This window comes from Acanthochromis polyacanthus, chromosome 21, assembly GCF_021347895.1.
Source record: "Acanthochromis polyacanthus isolate Apoly-LR-REF ecotype Palm Island chromosome 21, KAUST_Apoly_ChrSc, whole genome shotgun sequence".
Taxonomy (NCBI): domain Eukaryota; kingdom Metazoa; phylum Chordata; class Actinopteri; family Pomacentridae; genus Acanthochromis; species Acanthochromis polyacanthus.
Window position 1 is genome coordinate 12520614 of NC_067133.1, and position 11694 is coordinate 12532307.

Below are 11694 nucleotides of genomic sequence, written 5' to 3' on the forward strand. Positions count from 1 at the left end.
AATCAATGAATGACAGCAATGCAAGAAGGGATACATGATAGCACTACATGAGCCTATATAAATGCATTAAACACACTTTAAATGCTTTTTAAAGGGTACAGTAAAAAAAACGTTTTAAAATGTAAAATACAATTTTAAGTCAAAGCTGCTTTGAATCACACATCAGCAACTGCAGGAAATTTTACACAATGAAATGCTTTGATGTTTTTTCAGTGCATGTGCTGAGATAGTTTTATCTATGTAGCCAAAATGAATATCACTTAAGATGTTAACAAACTATGTCACTATGTTGTAAATATTACTAAACATACAACTTAACTTGCTGTCATTTTGTCTGTTCCTTTCAAACCAATGTGTTTGTTGTATATTGTTTGCAGTATATATTGATTTATGAAGAGGATTAAATTTTGCTTTAATTGTCTCAACAGTATAATAAAAACGTTGCTAATGCATCGACTGTAAGCTTCAATAAAACCAGATTTTGGCGCTATATCACATCATATTTTTGACTCTCAGCAGTCAGACTCTGGTTTTTCCACGAACTTCCTTCGTTCACGAACACGCCCATCTCTAATAGGATGGCCTTTGGAATAGGATGGGCATGACGGGACACATACAGCTTCTTCAGACTGGGACTCATAGGTGTAGGTTTGTAGTCCATGCACGAGTTTCCGCCCAGGCTCGGAGCACATTTCACCTCCCATTTGTAGAAGAGCTTGCCATGATTCATATCACGGACCTCCAGATTGCTTCCTACAGTGAGAACTTGCTCACATTTTCCCAACAGGTCGTCATCCCATCCGCTGTCCCGATCCCAGACTTCAAATCTCACCTTATTTCCTGAGGACAGATCATAGGAGCCCAGGTTGAAGACATACGCCCAGTGTGGGTTGTTGTTTTTATAAATGATAGGAGTCAGTAAAGGTTGTCGTTGCGTGCCTAAGAACACCTTCACGTATCCGTCTGTGGACGAGAAGTAGTCACCCCAAAGACCGGAGGCCCGTTGGACTGTTATGGTGACCTGAGCCATGCCCTTACGGGTCGGACAGCAGTCTGGGGTCACAGCGGGGTCATTGTGACACTGGCAGACGCAGGGATCCCTGGAGTCGCTCTTTCTACCAGCCTGACAATGCTCACTGCAGTTCCTCATCAGGCCTTTCTCCAGGATGTAGTGACTGATGGCAGAGCGCAGGTTCTCCGACACTGAGGTGTTTTCAGGCAGTAACTCGTGAAGCGACTCCAGAGAATACGACACTATGTCTGGATTCTGTGGTAGTGACACCAGCCATTCCTTGTAGGCCGACGGATTCTTGTTGGCAGAGAAGAGAAGGTCCGGCTCCGTGGTGTGGCCTCCCTTTATTTCTGTGAACCTGTAGAAGATCAGATTAGAACAAGATTAGAAGAGCTGGTGTCTTTTAGAGTATAGCACATGCAGGAGGATGAAGGCAATTGTTAATAATGAATATAAATCATGAATTATATCACAGAAGGTGGATTTTACATGTGAAGAAACATTTTAACCCCTTTGTCGTGAATTTGCAATATTCCACTTTCATTCAGACTGCAGCCAAGACAGCATATCCATTCCCCCAATGCTATATTGTGAATATTCAATACATGCCTCGGAACCTTTTGCAAGCACTGGTTTCTCGTAGGTCCGGTCGGAGTTAGACCTAATTACTATATATCTGCTATTACCATGATAGATCTGTTCTATGTGCAATAGATAACTTAACAATCTCCACTTATTTCAGCATCAGCTGGAAAGCAAAAACACAAAAAATAATGTTTTTTTAATTGTAAATAAATTCAGGCGTTAAGGGGTTAAATTTTGAAGCATTTTCAGTTTTTCTGTCTTCGAAGTGCATGAGAAAGGAAAATATGAGAAAAATGTGACTTACCTGTCATTGAAGGTGCTGGAGAAGGCTGACTTGCTCGCCATCTTGTCTATGTCCTTCTTGCAGTGTTTTGCTTCAGTTTTCACAGTAGCTCCAATGCTTGCAGATGCCTCAGCTTCCAGACACATCTGCACTTCCTCCGCACTGAAGCCCTGCAGACTGGCCAGACACTCCTTGATGCTGGTCGTAGTTTCAACACTTCCCCCCAGCTTCACCTGTAATCATATATTACAACACTTTCTGCATGAGCAAAGGTCAGACTTTCTAGAATGCTGCCATTGGGTGGTTTGATTTTGTTTTCACTCACCTTGGTGATGTAATGGGTGCCAAAGTTGTCAATCAGTTTGTAAAAGCGATCCTTGGATTCTGCGCTGTAGATTTTGGGAAGTTTTTTCACTGCTCTGTTAAATTCTCTGTGCAGCTTGGGAGTGCTGGAAACTCTGTAGCTGTTTCCAGAAACAAAACCAAACAGCATGATACAGCTCTAAAACATGTTGAATTGTTGTCTTCTGCAGACATTAGTTGTATTTGAGTGTTCTTACCTGTAGTACTCACAGGACATGCTGTGGGTTGTGAAGCTGAACTTGTCATTCTTTGTTTTCTCCATGGAGTATTCAGCCACTTTAGAATGAGAACCAGCAAGCATCAGGGAGGCGCCTTTTTTTATTGTTTTAAAATCTAGACTAACTTTCCAGTTGTTTTCAACAGAGGAGGAGCTGGACATGATGAGAGACTCGCTGGATTTGTATAGTTTGGTGGACACTTTTGCATTGCAGGACTGTTTTGCCCTCCAGTCCACCACTGACAGTGGCAGCTTTTGATTTTTGGCCTGCAGATAGGGGTTGCTGCACAGGGTGCAAGTTTTATCTTTGCGTTTCCAATGGTTCATGTTGAGCACAAAGGCGCCTTTGCGCTCCATTTTGGTGATGTCGAAGCCTTCCCCGGCCAAGTTGGTACCTGGAGCAAATTCTGCATCTGCACACTGTCTGGGTGTCCCTTCTATGCATGACTGATGGGAATGCTGAAGGAGGGACAGCATGAGGCCTGTCCAGAGGACAGTACTCAGCTGAAACATGCTGTTGTTCAGTTGGATGATGGAGGCGAACTGGGAAAGAAACATTTTTAGTTGAACAATCATGAAACACTTGGACAAGACTAAGTAGAGCACTACAGAATTCCACTCTAAAGGAACATTTTGGTTCAAATGCTAATTATTTAGTATGTGTTCTTTCAAAATCATCATCCTAACTGTCTGAGTATATTTTAACTTGAGTCTCTTTCAGATACTTTCACCATTATTAACTGCTCTCTGTCTTCTGGGGTTTTCTCCTCCAACTTTAAACATGTCACCTCTTCAAGAACCCCTCATTTAATCTCCTTTAAGTAATTTTAGAGCCATCTCAGAGCTAGCATTATAATGAAAAAAATAACCAAATCATTGATTTGTTTTATTAATATTCACCACTGATTTCTTTCATGAACAATGATCAAATCTTGGAAAGTACGTACACCACAAAGACTGCCTTCTGCCGATGCTTGCCTCCACTTTCTCCTTGATCTCATTTCGGCCTTTGACTCAACGGACCCATATTTGTTTGAGATTTGCGACTCAAACCGCAACTAAATTACATTCTGTATTGACACAGCTGCTTGTATATGCTTGTGGATGCCTCCTTTACTTTCAGGGGTCCCCCAAGGGTGTAGCCTGGGACTCCTTTTATTTACTGTCTACATACTGAGGCAAAGCTTTGGTAGACGAACCACCAGCTAACATCCTTATGCAGATGATGACCAACTGTATGTCAGACCCTAAAATCTCCAATGTGTTCTTGAAATTAGGAAGTGGACTTCTAAAATCTTTACTTTGATGGCAGGTGGGTAAATTAGTGCAGTTCTATTTTATTTAACTGAGATATTTAATCAATTATAAAATTTTATTTGTATTCTCATGCCAGTGTCCGTGCTTGTATCTTTTCTGACTTGACAGTTGCAGCGTGCTTTATTCTGGTGTCCTCAAGCAAAGCAAGATTCAAAAATTTTTTATCGAGTAACTGCAACAATCCTTGTGGCCCTTTAGATAGATAGATGGATGGATGGATGGATGGATAGATAGATAGATGGATAGATGGATAGATAGATAGATAAATTATTAATCCCAAGGGAAATTCAAGAACCAGTTGCAAGACATTACATTGTATTTTCAAAGTCTTGGATGTGCTTTTTGTGATCTACTAACTCAGTACTCATGATTTGTGAAATCTCACCGTGCCATATAAGGTGACCGCGTCAGCTGGTACAAACTATACTTTAAAAAATCTCCAAGCAAATATTATTTTGAATTTTCTTTTCTTTTACATTCCTTGTTTTCTTATAAAATATTTAATTCCTTTGTTTTGGAAAATTGCTATGTCTTTTAAAAAGTGCAATTAATAGTTTTATATTTACAAAATCTGTAAAGGTTATGTATTTTCTAATAAGGTTGGAAAATATATAAAAAAATTTGCATATCGGCATGGACTCACCTTCGTCTCTGGAGTTGGTTTTGCATGTATGAGCCTCAGCTGTGAGCATCGGTATCAGTACTTTGGGTTTTATAAGCCAGTAAGGAGGGATTGGGGAGGGTTGGTGGTTGTTTGGTTGTTGGTGGTCTGGTTGAGGGGGTGGGGGGAACAAGACGTGTTGAAGGAATGAGGTGACAAGTTGAGGTGGTTGATACACAGCAAACTTTTTTCTCACGAAATTATTCTGCAGAGGTGCAGTTGCAGGAGGCCACATGTCATAGGGTCCAGGCAGCAGAGAGGGGTGACAGGAAGAGATGGTGTGATTCATCCACATCCTCAACAGTCCTCTCCCATTAGAGCATCACAGGACGTCACCTTCTGCCTTCAAGTGCTCCTCGGACTCTTGCAACTCTAAGTGCATCCATCACTTTTGTCCAGCAATAACAGCCTAAGCAGAACTTACAAGGTTTGAGATTTGGGGCTGCACTCAGAAAATATGTGTCTGGCCAGTGACCTCACAAGACTAGTTTTATTTCATATTTAAATGTTTTACAATCTGCATGGCTGCGGATGTTTGTACAGTCCTCAAATGTGTATTGCTGTATGTCAAGTTTTCAGAGAGTATGTGCATGCTTTAATTTTATGAGGCAACGGATTTGCTCATGAATAAAATCTGCAACTCGAATCATTTCTATGCATGTTCCACATTTACAAGTACCGATTTTGTGCAGCAGTTTCCAAAAACATCCATTCTTTGGACCATTGTTAAAAGCCTGACTTATTTTTTTTTAGAATACAATATTGATTTGATGTATTTCAACGTACATTTTTTCTTATAGTAACACACAAATGACAATCTTGTTTTCTTCTGTGTTGTCAGGTGATAACTGCAGCATTTCCAAGTGCACTGAAGGCAGCTAATGATCGAATGAAAAAAATGTGGTTTGACAGTTTAATCATTGCTGCTCAGTTCTGAGTAGGAGGAGCCAGTGGTCTATCAACAAACTGAAACAGTCAGCAAAAGTGTGAAAGTCAGACTAGTTTCCTGTCAGCAAAGAATCAGAGGTCACAGACCTGCCATTTCTCTGAAGTGGTGCTGGGCTGTGGCCATAAATAATCAGGAAAAAAAGACCATCAGCTTCCAATCAGCAGTTTTATAACTTTATGACCAATCTAAAGCAACTTAATTGTTCTGTTATGATGAGCAGAGATAAAAATTGAAGTTCAATCTATGGGTGAGCAAGATATGAAGCAATTCAGCAGCAAATGCTAAAAAGAAAAAAGCATACTTTTGAACACACAAAGTGGTGCAACATAACTGAGGATCTGATCATCTTAAGATGTAAATTTTATTTTTAAAAACTCAAAAGTACATTTAAACGGAAGAAATCCACAGAGAATAAACCACTGATATCACAAAATAATAAAAGCATGGGTGAAAACTGATGAATGCATGGATTCATACATATATTTTAAAAAACAATATATGACAGCAATGCAAGAAGGGATACATGATAGCACTACATGAGCCTATATAAATGCATAAAACACACTTTAAATGCTTTTTAAAGGGTACAGTAAAAAAACGTTTTAAAATGTAAAATACAATTTTAAGTCAAAGCTGCTTTGAATCACACATCAGCAACTGCAGGAAATTTTACACAATGAAATGCTTTGATGTTTTTTCAGTGCATGTGCTGAGATAGTTTTATCTATGTAGCCAAAATGAATATCACTTAAGATGTTAACAAACTATGTCACTATGTTGTAAATATTACTAAACATACAACTTAACTTGCTGTTATTTTGTCTGTTCCTTTCAAACCAATGTGTTTGTTGTATATTGTTTGCAGTATATATTGATTTATGAAGAGGATTAAATTTTGCTTTAATTGTCTCAACAGTATAATAAAAACGTTACTCATGCATCGACTGTAAGCTTCAGTAAAACCAGATTTTGGTGCTATATCACATCATACTTTTGACTCTCAGCAGTCAGACTCTGGTTTTTCCACGGACTTCCTTCGTTCACGAACACGCCCATCTCTAATAGGATGGCCTTTGGAATAGGATGGGCATGACGGGACACATACAGCTTCTTCAGACTGGGACTCATAGGTGTAGGTTTGTAGTTCATGCACGAGTTTCCGCCCAGGCTCGGAGCACATTTCACCTCCCATTTGAAGTACAGCCGGCCGTGCTGCAGAGCACACACATCCTCCTTGACTCCTGCAGTCAGAACTTGCTCGCATTCCCCCAACAAGTCGTCATCCCATTTGTTGTCTTCATCCCAGACTTCAAATCTCACTTTATTTGCCATCGACAGATCCTGTGTTGCCAAATCCACAACCATGTTCCAGTGTGGGTTGTTGTTGTTGTAGATGACATTAGTACGATAATCCCGTCCGCCGTAGAACACCTTCACGTATCCGTCCGTTGCTGTAGTGATGTCTCCCCACAGACCGGAGGCCCGTTGGACTGTTATGGTGACCTGAGCCATGCCCTTACGGGTCGGACAGCAGTCTGGGGTCACAGCGGGAACATTGTGACACTGGCAGACGCAGGGATCCCTGGAGTCGCTCTTTCTACCAGCCTGACAATGCTCACTGCAGTTCCTCATCAGGCCTTTCTCCAGGATGTAGTGACTGATGGCAGAGCGCAGGTTTTTGTGGACAGGTGTGTTTTCAGGCAGCAACTCGTGAAGTGACTCCAGAGAATACGACACTATGTCTGGATTCTGTGGTAGTGACACCAGCCATTCCTTGTAGGCCGACGGATTCTTGTTGGCAGAGAAGAGAAGGTCCGGCTCCGTGGTGTGGCCTCCCTTTATTTCTGTGAACCTGTAGAAGATCAGATTAGAACAAGATTAGAAGAGCTGGTGTCTTTCAGAATATAGCACGTGCAGGAGGATGAAGGCAATTGTTAATAATGAATATAAATCATGAATTATATCACAGAAGGTGGATTTTACATGTGAAGAAACATTTTAACCCCTTTGTCGTGAATTTGCAATATTCCACTTTCATTCAGACTGCAGCCAAGACAGCATATCCATTCCCCCAATGCTATATTGTGAATATTCAATACATGCCTCGGAACCTTTTGCAAGCACTGGTTTCTCGTAGGTCCGGTCGGAGTTAGACCTAATTACTATATATCTGCTATTACCATGATAGATCTGTTCTATGTGCAATAGATAACTTAACAATCTCCACTTATTTCAGCATCAGCTGGAAAGCAAAAACACAAAAAATAATGTTTTTTTTTTTAATTGTAAATAAATTCAGGCGTTAAGGGGTTAAATTTTGAAGCATTTTCAGTTTTTCTGTCTTCGAAGTGCATGAGAATAGGAGAATATACATGAGAAAAATGTGACCTACCTGTCATTGAAGGTGCTGGAGAAGGCTGACTTGCTCTCCGTTTTGTCTATGTCCTTCTTGCAGTGTTTTGCTTCAGTTTTCACAGTAGCTCCGATGCTTGCAGATGCCTCAGCTTCCAGACACATCTGCACTTCCTCCGCACTGAAGCCCTGCAGACTGGCCAGACACTCCTTGATGCTGGTCGTAGTTTCAACACTTCCCCCCAGCTTCACCTGTAATCATATATTACAACACTTTCTGCATGAGCAAAGGTCAGACTTTCTAGAATGCTGCCATTGGGTGGTTTGATTTTGTTTTCACTCACCTTGGTGATGTAATGGGTGCCAAAGTTGTCGATCACTTTGTAAAAGCGATCCTTGGATTCTGCGCTGTAGATTTTGGGAAGTTGTTCCACTGCTCTCTTAAATTCTCTGTGCAGCTCAGGAGTGCTGGAAACTCTGTAGCTGTTTCCAGAAACAAAACCGAACAGCATGATACAGCTCTAAAACATGTTGTATTGTTGTCTTCTGCAGACATTAGTTGTATTTGAGTGTTCTTACCTGTAGTACTCACAGGACATGCTGTGGGTTGTGAAGCTGAACTTGTCATTCTTTGTTTTCTCCATGGAGTATTCAGCCACTTTAGAATGAGAACCAGCCAGCATCAGGGAGGCGCCTTTTTTTATTGTTTTAAAATCTAGACTACCTTTCCAGTTGTTTTCAACAGAGGAGGAGCTGGACATGATGAGAGACTCGCTGGATTTGTATAGTTTGGTGGATACTTTTGTGATGCAGGACTGTTTTGCCCTCCAGTCCACCACTGACAGTGGCAGCTTTTGATTTTTGGCCTGCAGATAGGGGTTGCTACACAGGGTGCAGGTATTGTTTTTGTGGTTCCATTGGTTCATGTTGAGCACAAAGGCGCCTTTGCGCTCCATTTTGGTGATGTCGAAGCCTTCTCCGGCCAAGTTGGTACCTGGAGCAAATTCTGCGTCTGCACACTGTCTGGGTGTCCCTTCTATGCATGACTGATGGGAATGCTGAAGGAGGGACAGCATGAGGCCTGTCCAGAGGACAGTACTCAGCTGAAACATGCTGCCGTTAAGTTGGATGATGGAGGCGAACTGGGAAAGAAACATTTTAAGTTTAACCATTATGACAAGACAGTTGGACAAAACCATGCAGCGCACCATACAATTCTACACTCAAGGAACATTTTCTTTAGCATGCTAATTATTTAGCATGTGTTCTTTCAAAATCATCATCCTAACTGTCTGAGTAAAAAAGGGAGTACAAAGAGAAGTCATTTTGCGTCTTGGAATATGCTGATATTGACGATGGTCTACCAGATCCTTGAGCCCTGCATAAGTAGCCTTCTTCTTTAAATTTTTGGTACCAAGTCCAAATCTGTTTGCCAGTTGGTGAAGTTTTTCCAAATTTTGCATTGAAGGCATGCTGCACAGTCATGGTTGACTGTGCGCGAGTATATTCCAAGATGTAAAATGACTTTTCTTTGGGAGTGAACAGCATGGCTCAACCTGAAAACCGAACAAAAATAAAACATTAAAGATAAAATCTTGATCTGTTTCTATACATTCAGTGAAAATTTGAGGTTATTTCAACAAGAATTGCCAAAATTATTGGCCTGCAAAATGATGTCAAATTTTTTTGGGACACCCTATATTTTAACTTTGGTTTCTTTCAGATATTTTCACCGTTATTAACCACTCACTAGCTTCTGGGATTTTCTCCTCCAAATTTAAATGTCACCTCTTGAAGAACCCCACATTTAATCTCCTTTAAGTAATTTTAGAGCCATCTTGGAGCATTTTAATGAAAACTAAATTGCATTCTGTATTGACACAGCTACTAGTATGGATGCCTCCTTTACTTTCAGGCATCCCCCATGGGTGTAGCCTGGGTCTCCTTCTATTTACAGTCTACATACTGACGCAAAGCTTTGGTAGACGAACCACCAGCTAACATCCTTATGCAGATGATGCCCAATTGTGTGTCAGACCCTAAAATCTCCAATGTGTTCTTGAAATCAGAAAATGGACTTCTAAAATCTTTACTTTTGATGGCAAGTGGGTAAATTAGTGCAGTTCTATTTTGTATAAGTGAGATTTTTAATCAATTATAAGATTTTCTTTATATTTACATGCCAATGTCTGTGCTTGTATCTTTTCTGACTTGACAGTTGCAGCACGCTTTATTCCGGTGTCCTCAAGCAAAATTAGATTTTTTGTTTTTTTTCCAAGTAGCTGCAACAATCCTTGTGGCACTTTAGATAGATAGATAGATGGATAGATAGATAGATAGATAGATAGATAGATAGATAGATAGATAGATAGATAGATAGATAGATAGATAGATAGATAGATAGATAGATTTTACGTCTTATTTTTGAAGACTTGAATGCGTGTTTTGTGACCTACTAATTCAGTACTAGTGGTTTTGAGATCTCACAACGCCACAAAAGATGATCGCACCAGTTAGTACAAAGTACACTTTTAAAAATCTCCAAGCAAATATTCTTCTGAATTTTCTTTTCTTTTTTATTCTTTGTTTTCCTATAAAACATTTAATTCCCTTTTTTCAAAAATTCTTAAGTCTGTTAAAAAGTGCAAATAATAGTTTTATATTTGGAAATTTTCTAAAAGTTGTGTATTTTCCAGTAAGGTTAGAGAAAATGAAAAAATTTGCAAATCGGCATGGACTCACCTTCGTCTCTGGAGTTGGTGTTGCATGTATGAGCCTCAGCTGTGAGCATCGGTATCAGTACTTTGGGTTTTATAAGCCAGTAAGGAGGGGTTGGGGAGGGTTGGTGGTTGTTGGTGGTCTGGGTAGGGTGAGGGGGTGGGGGGAACGGGACGTGTTGAAGGAATGAGGTGACAGGTTGAGGTTATTAATACACAGCAAACTTTTTTCTCTCGAAATTATTCTGCAGAGGTGCAGTTGCAGGAGGCCACATGTCATAGGGTCCAGGCAGCAGAGAGGGATGGCAGGAAGAGATGGTGTGATTCATCCACATCCTAAACAGTCCTCTCCCATTAGAGCATCACAGGACGTCAGCTGCTGCCTTCAAGTGCTCGTCGGACTCTTGCAACTCTAAGTGCATCCATCACTTTTGTCCAGCAATAACAGCCTAAGCAGAACTTACAAGGTTTGAGATTTGGGGCTGCACTCAGAAAATATGTGTCTGGCCAGTGACCTCACAAGACTAGTTTTATTTCATATTTAAATGTTTTACAATCTGCATGGCTGCGGATGTTTGTACAGTCTTCAAATGTGTATTGCTGTATGTCAAGTTTTCAGAGAGTATGTGCAACTTTTTTTTTTTTTTTTTAGGATACAACATTGATTTGAAATCTTTCAACACATTGCTTGCTTTTAGTAACACACAAATGACAATCTTGTTTTCTTCTGTATTCTCGGGTGATAACTGCAGCATTTCCAAGTGCTCTGAAGGCAGCTGCAGCTCTGTCTGTGTTGGCATTTACAGCATGCAAGTGGAACCAAGCGCCATCTATTGCACCCAGTCAACCAAAATAAGACCAGAAGTTTACAGAGTTCGCCTTCAAACTAAAATCTAATATTTCGAAAAGGGTGAGTTTATCAAAAGCTGCCTTGTTCTTTTGTTTTAAGAGAAAGTTAAATAGATTGTTGCATTGATAATTTTATATTCTTCAATAGAGTTGTCCTTAACTTACCACAACTAATATATGGAGCCATTTAGTATTATTCCACAACGTGAGACATGTTTGACATTCTCAGTGTACACAGGACAGAAGGAGGAGAAATGATCTGCAGGGGCCCAAAAGCAAATATTTGCATAATTATCATCATCCTGTGTGTTCATGTTGATGAATCTTACCCAAACGGAACTGAACAGTGAGCACACATGATCTGTACATACTGTCTAACTTCAACAACC

The 11694-nt window shown here is 40.3% G+C and overlaps 1 protein-coding gene across 3 annotated transcripts; it reads right to left on the minus strand.

The window, feature by feature from the left end:
• Positions 1-25: 25 nt before the first annotated feature.
• Positions 26-10846, minus strand: LOC110951518 (perforin-1-like). Of its 3 annotated transcripts, none has more exons than XM_051941156.1 (5): positions 10482-10846; positions 8319-8881; positions 8084-8222; positions 7780-7991; positions 34-1370 (listed from the first exon to the last, which is right to left on the minus strand). In XM_051941156.1, the coding sequence occupies exons 2-5, from the start codon at positions 8849-8851 to the stop codon at positions 488-490; spliced, it is 1767 nt and encodes a 588-aa protein (XP_051797116.1). In that variant the 5' UTR covers positions 8852-8881; positions 10482-10846; the 3' UTR covers positions 34-487. The 3 variants fall into 3 exon arrangements, with proteins under 3 accessions (XP_051797119.1, XP_051797116.1, XP_051797118.1); XM_051941158.1 differs by lacking the exon at positions 34-1370 and adding an exon at positions 5730-7239; XM_051941159.1 differs by lacking the exons at positions 7780-7991; positions 8084-8222; positions 8319-8881; positions 10482-10846 and adding exons at positions 1902-2113; positions 2206-2344; positions 2441-2997 and having other exon boundaries at positions 26-1370.
• Positions 10847-11694: the final 848 nt, after the last annotated feature.

What these genes read in the sequence shown, in the direction of transcription:
- LOC110951518 (XM_051941159.1), bottom strand. Translation starts at nt 2,973, where the DNA reads ATGTTTCAGCTGAGTACTGTCCTCTGGACAGGCCTCATGCTGTCCCTC. An exon ending in GCACCCATTACATCACCAAG is followed by an intron (nt 2,114 to 2,205) that starts GTGAGTGAAAAC and finishes ATATGATTACAG; the next exon opens with GTGAAGCTGGGGGGAAGTGT. An exon ending in TCCAGCACCTTCAATGACAG is followed by an intron (nt 1,371 to 1,901) that starts GTAAGTCACATT and finishes GATCTTCTACAG; the next exon opens with GTTCACAGAAATAAAGGGAG.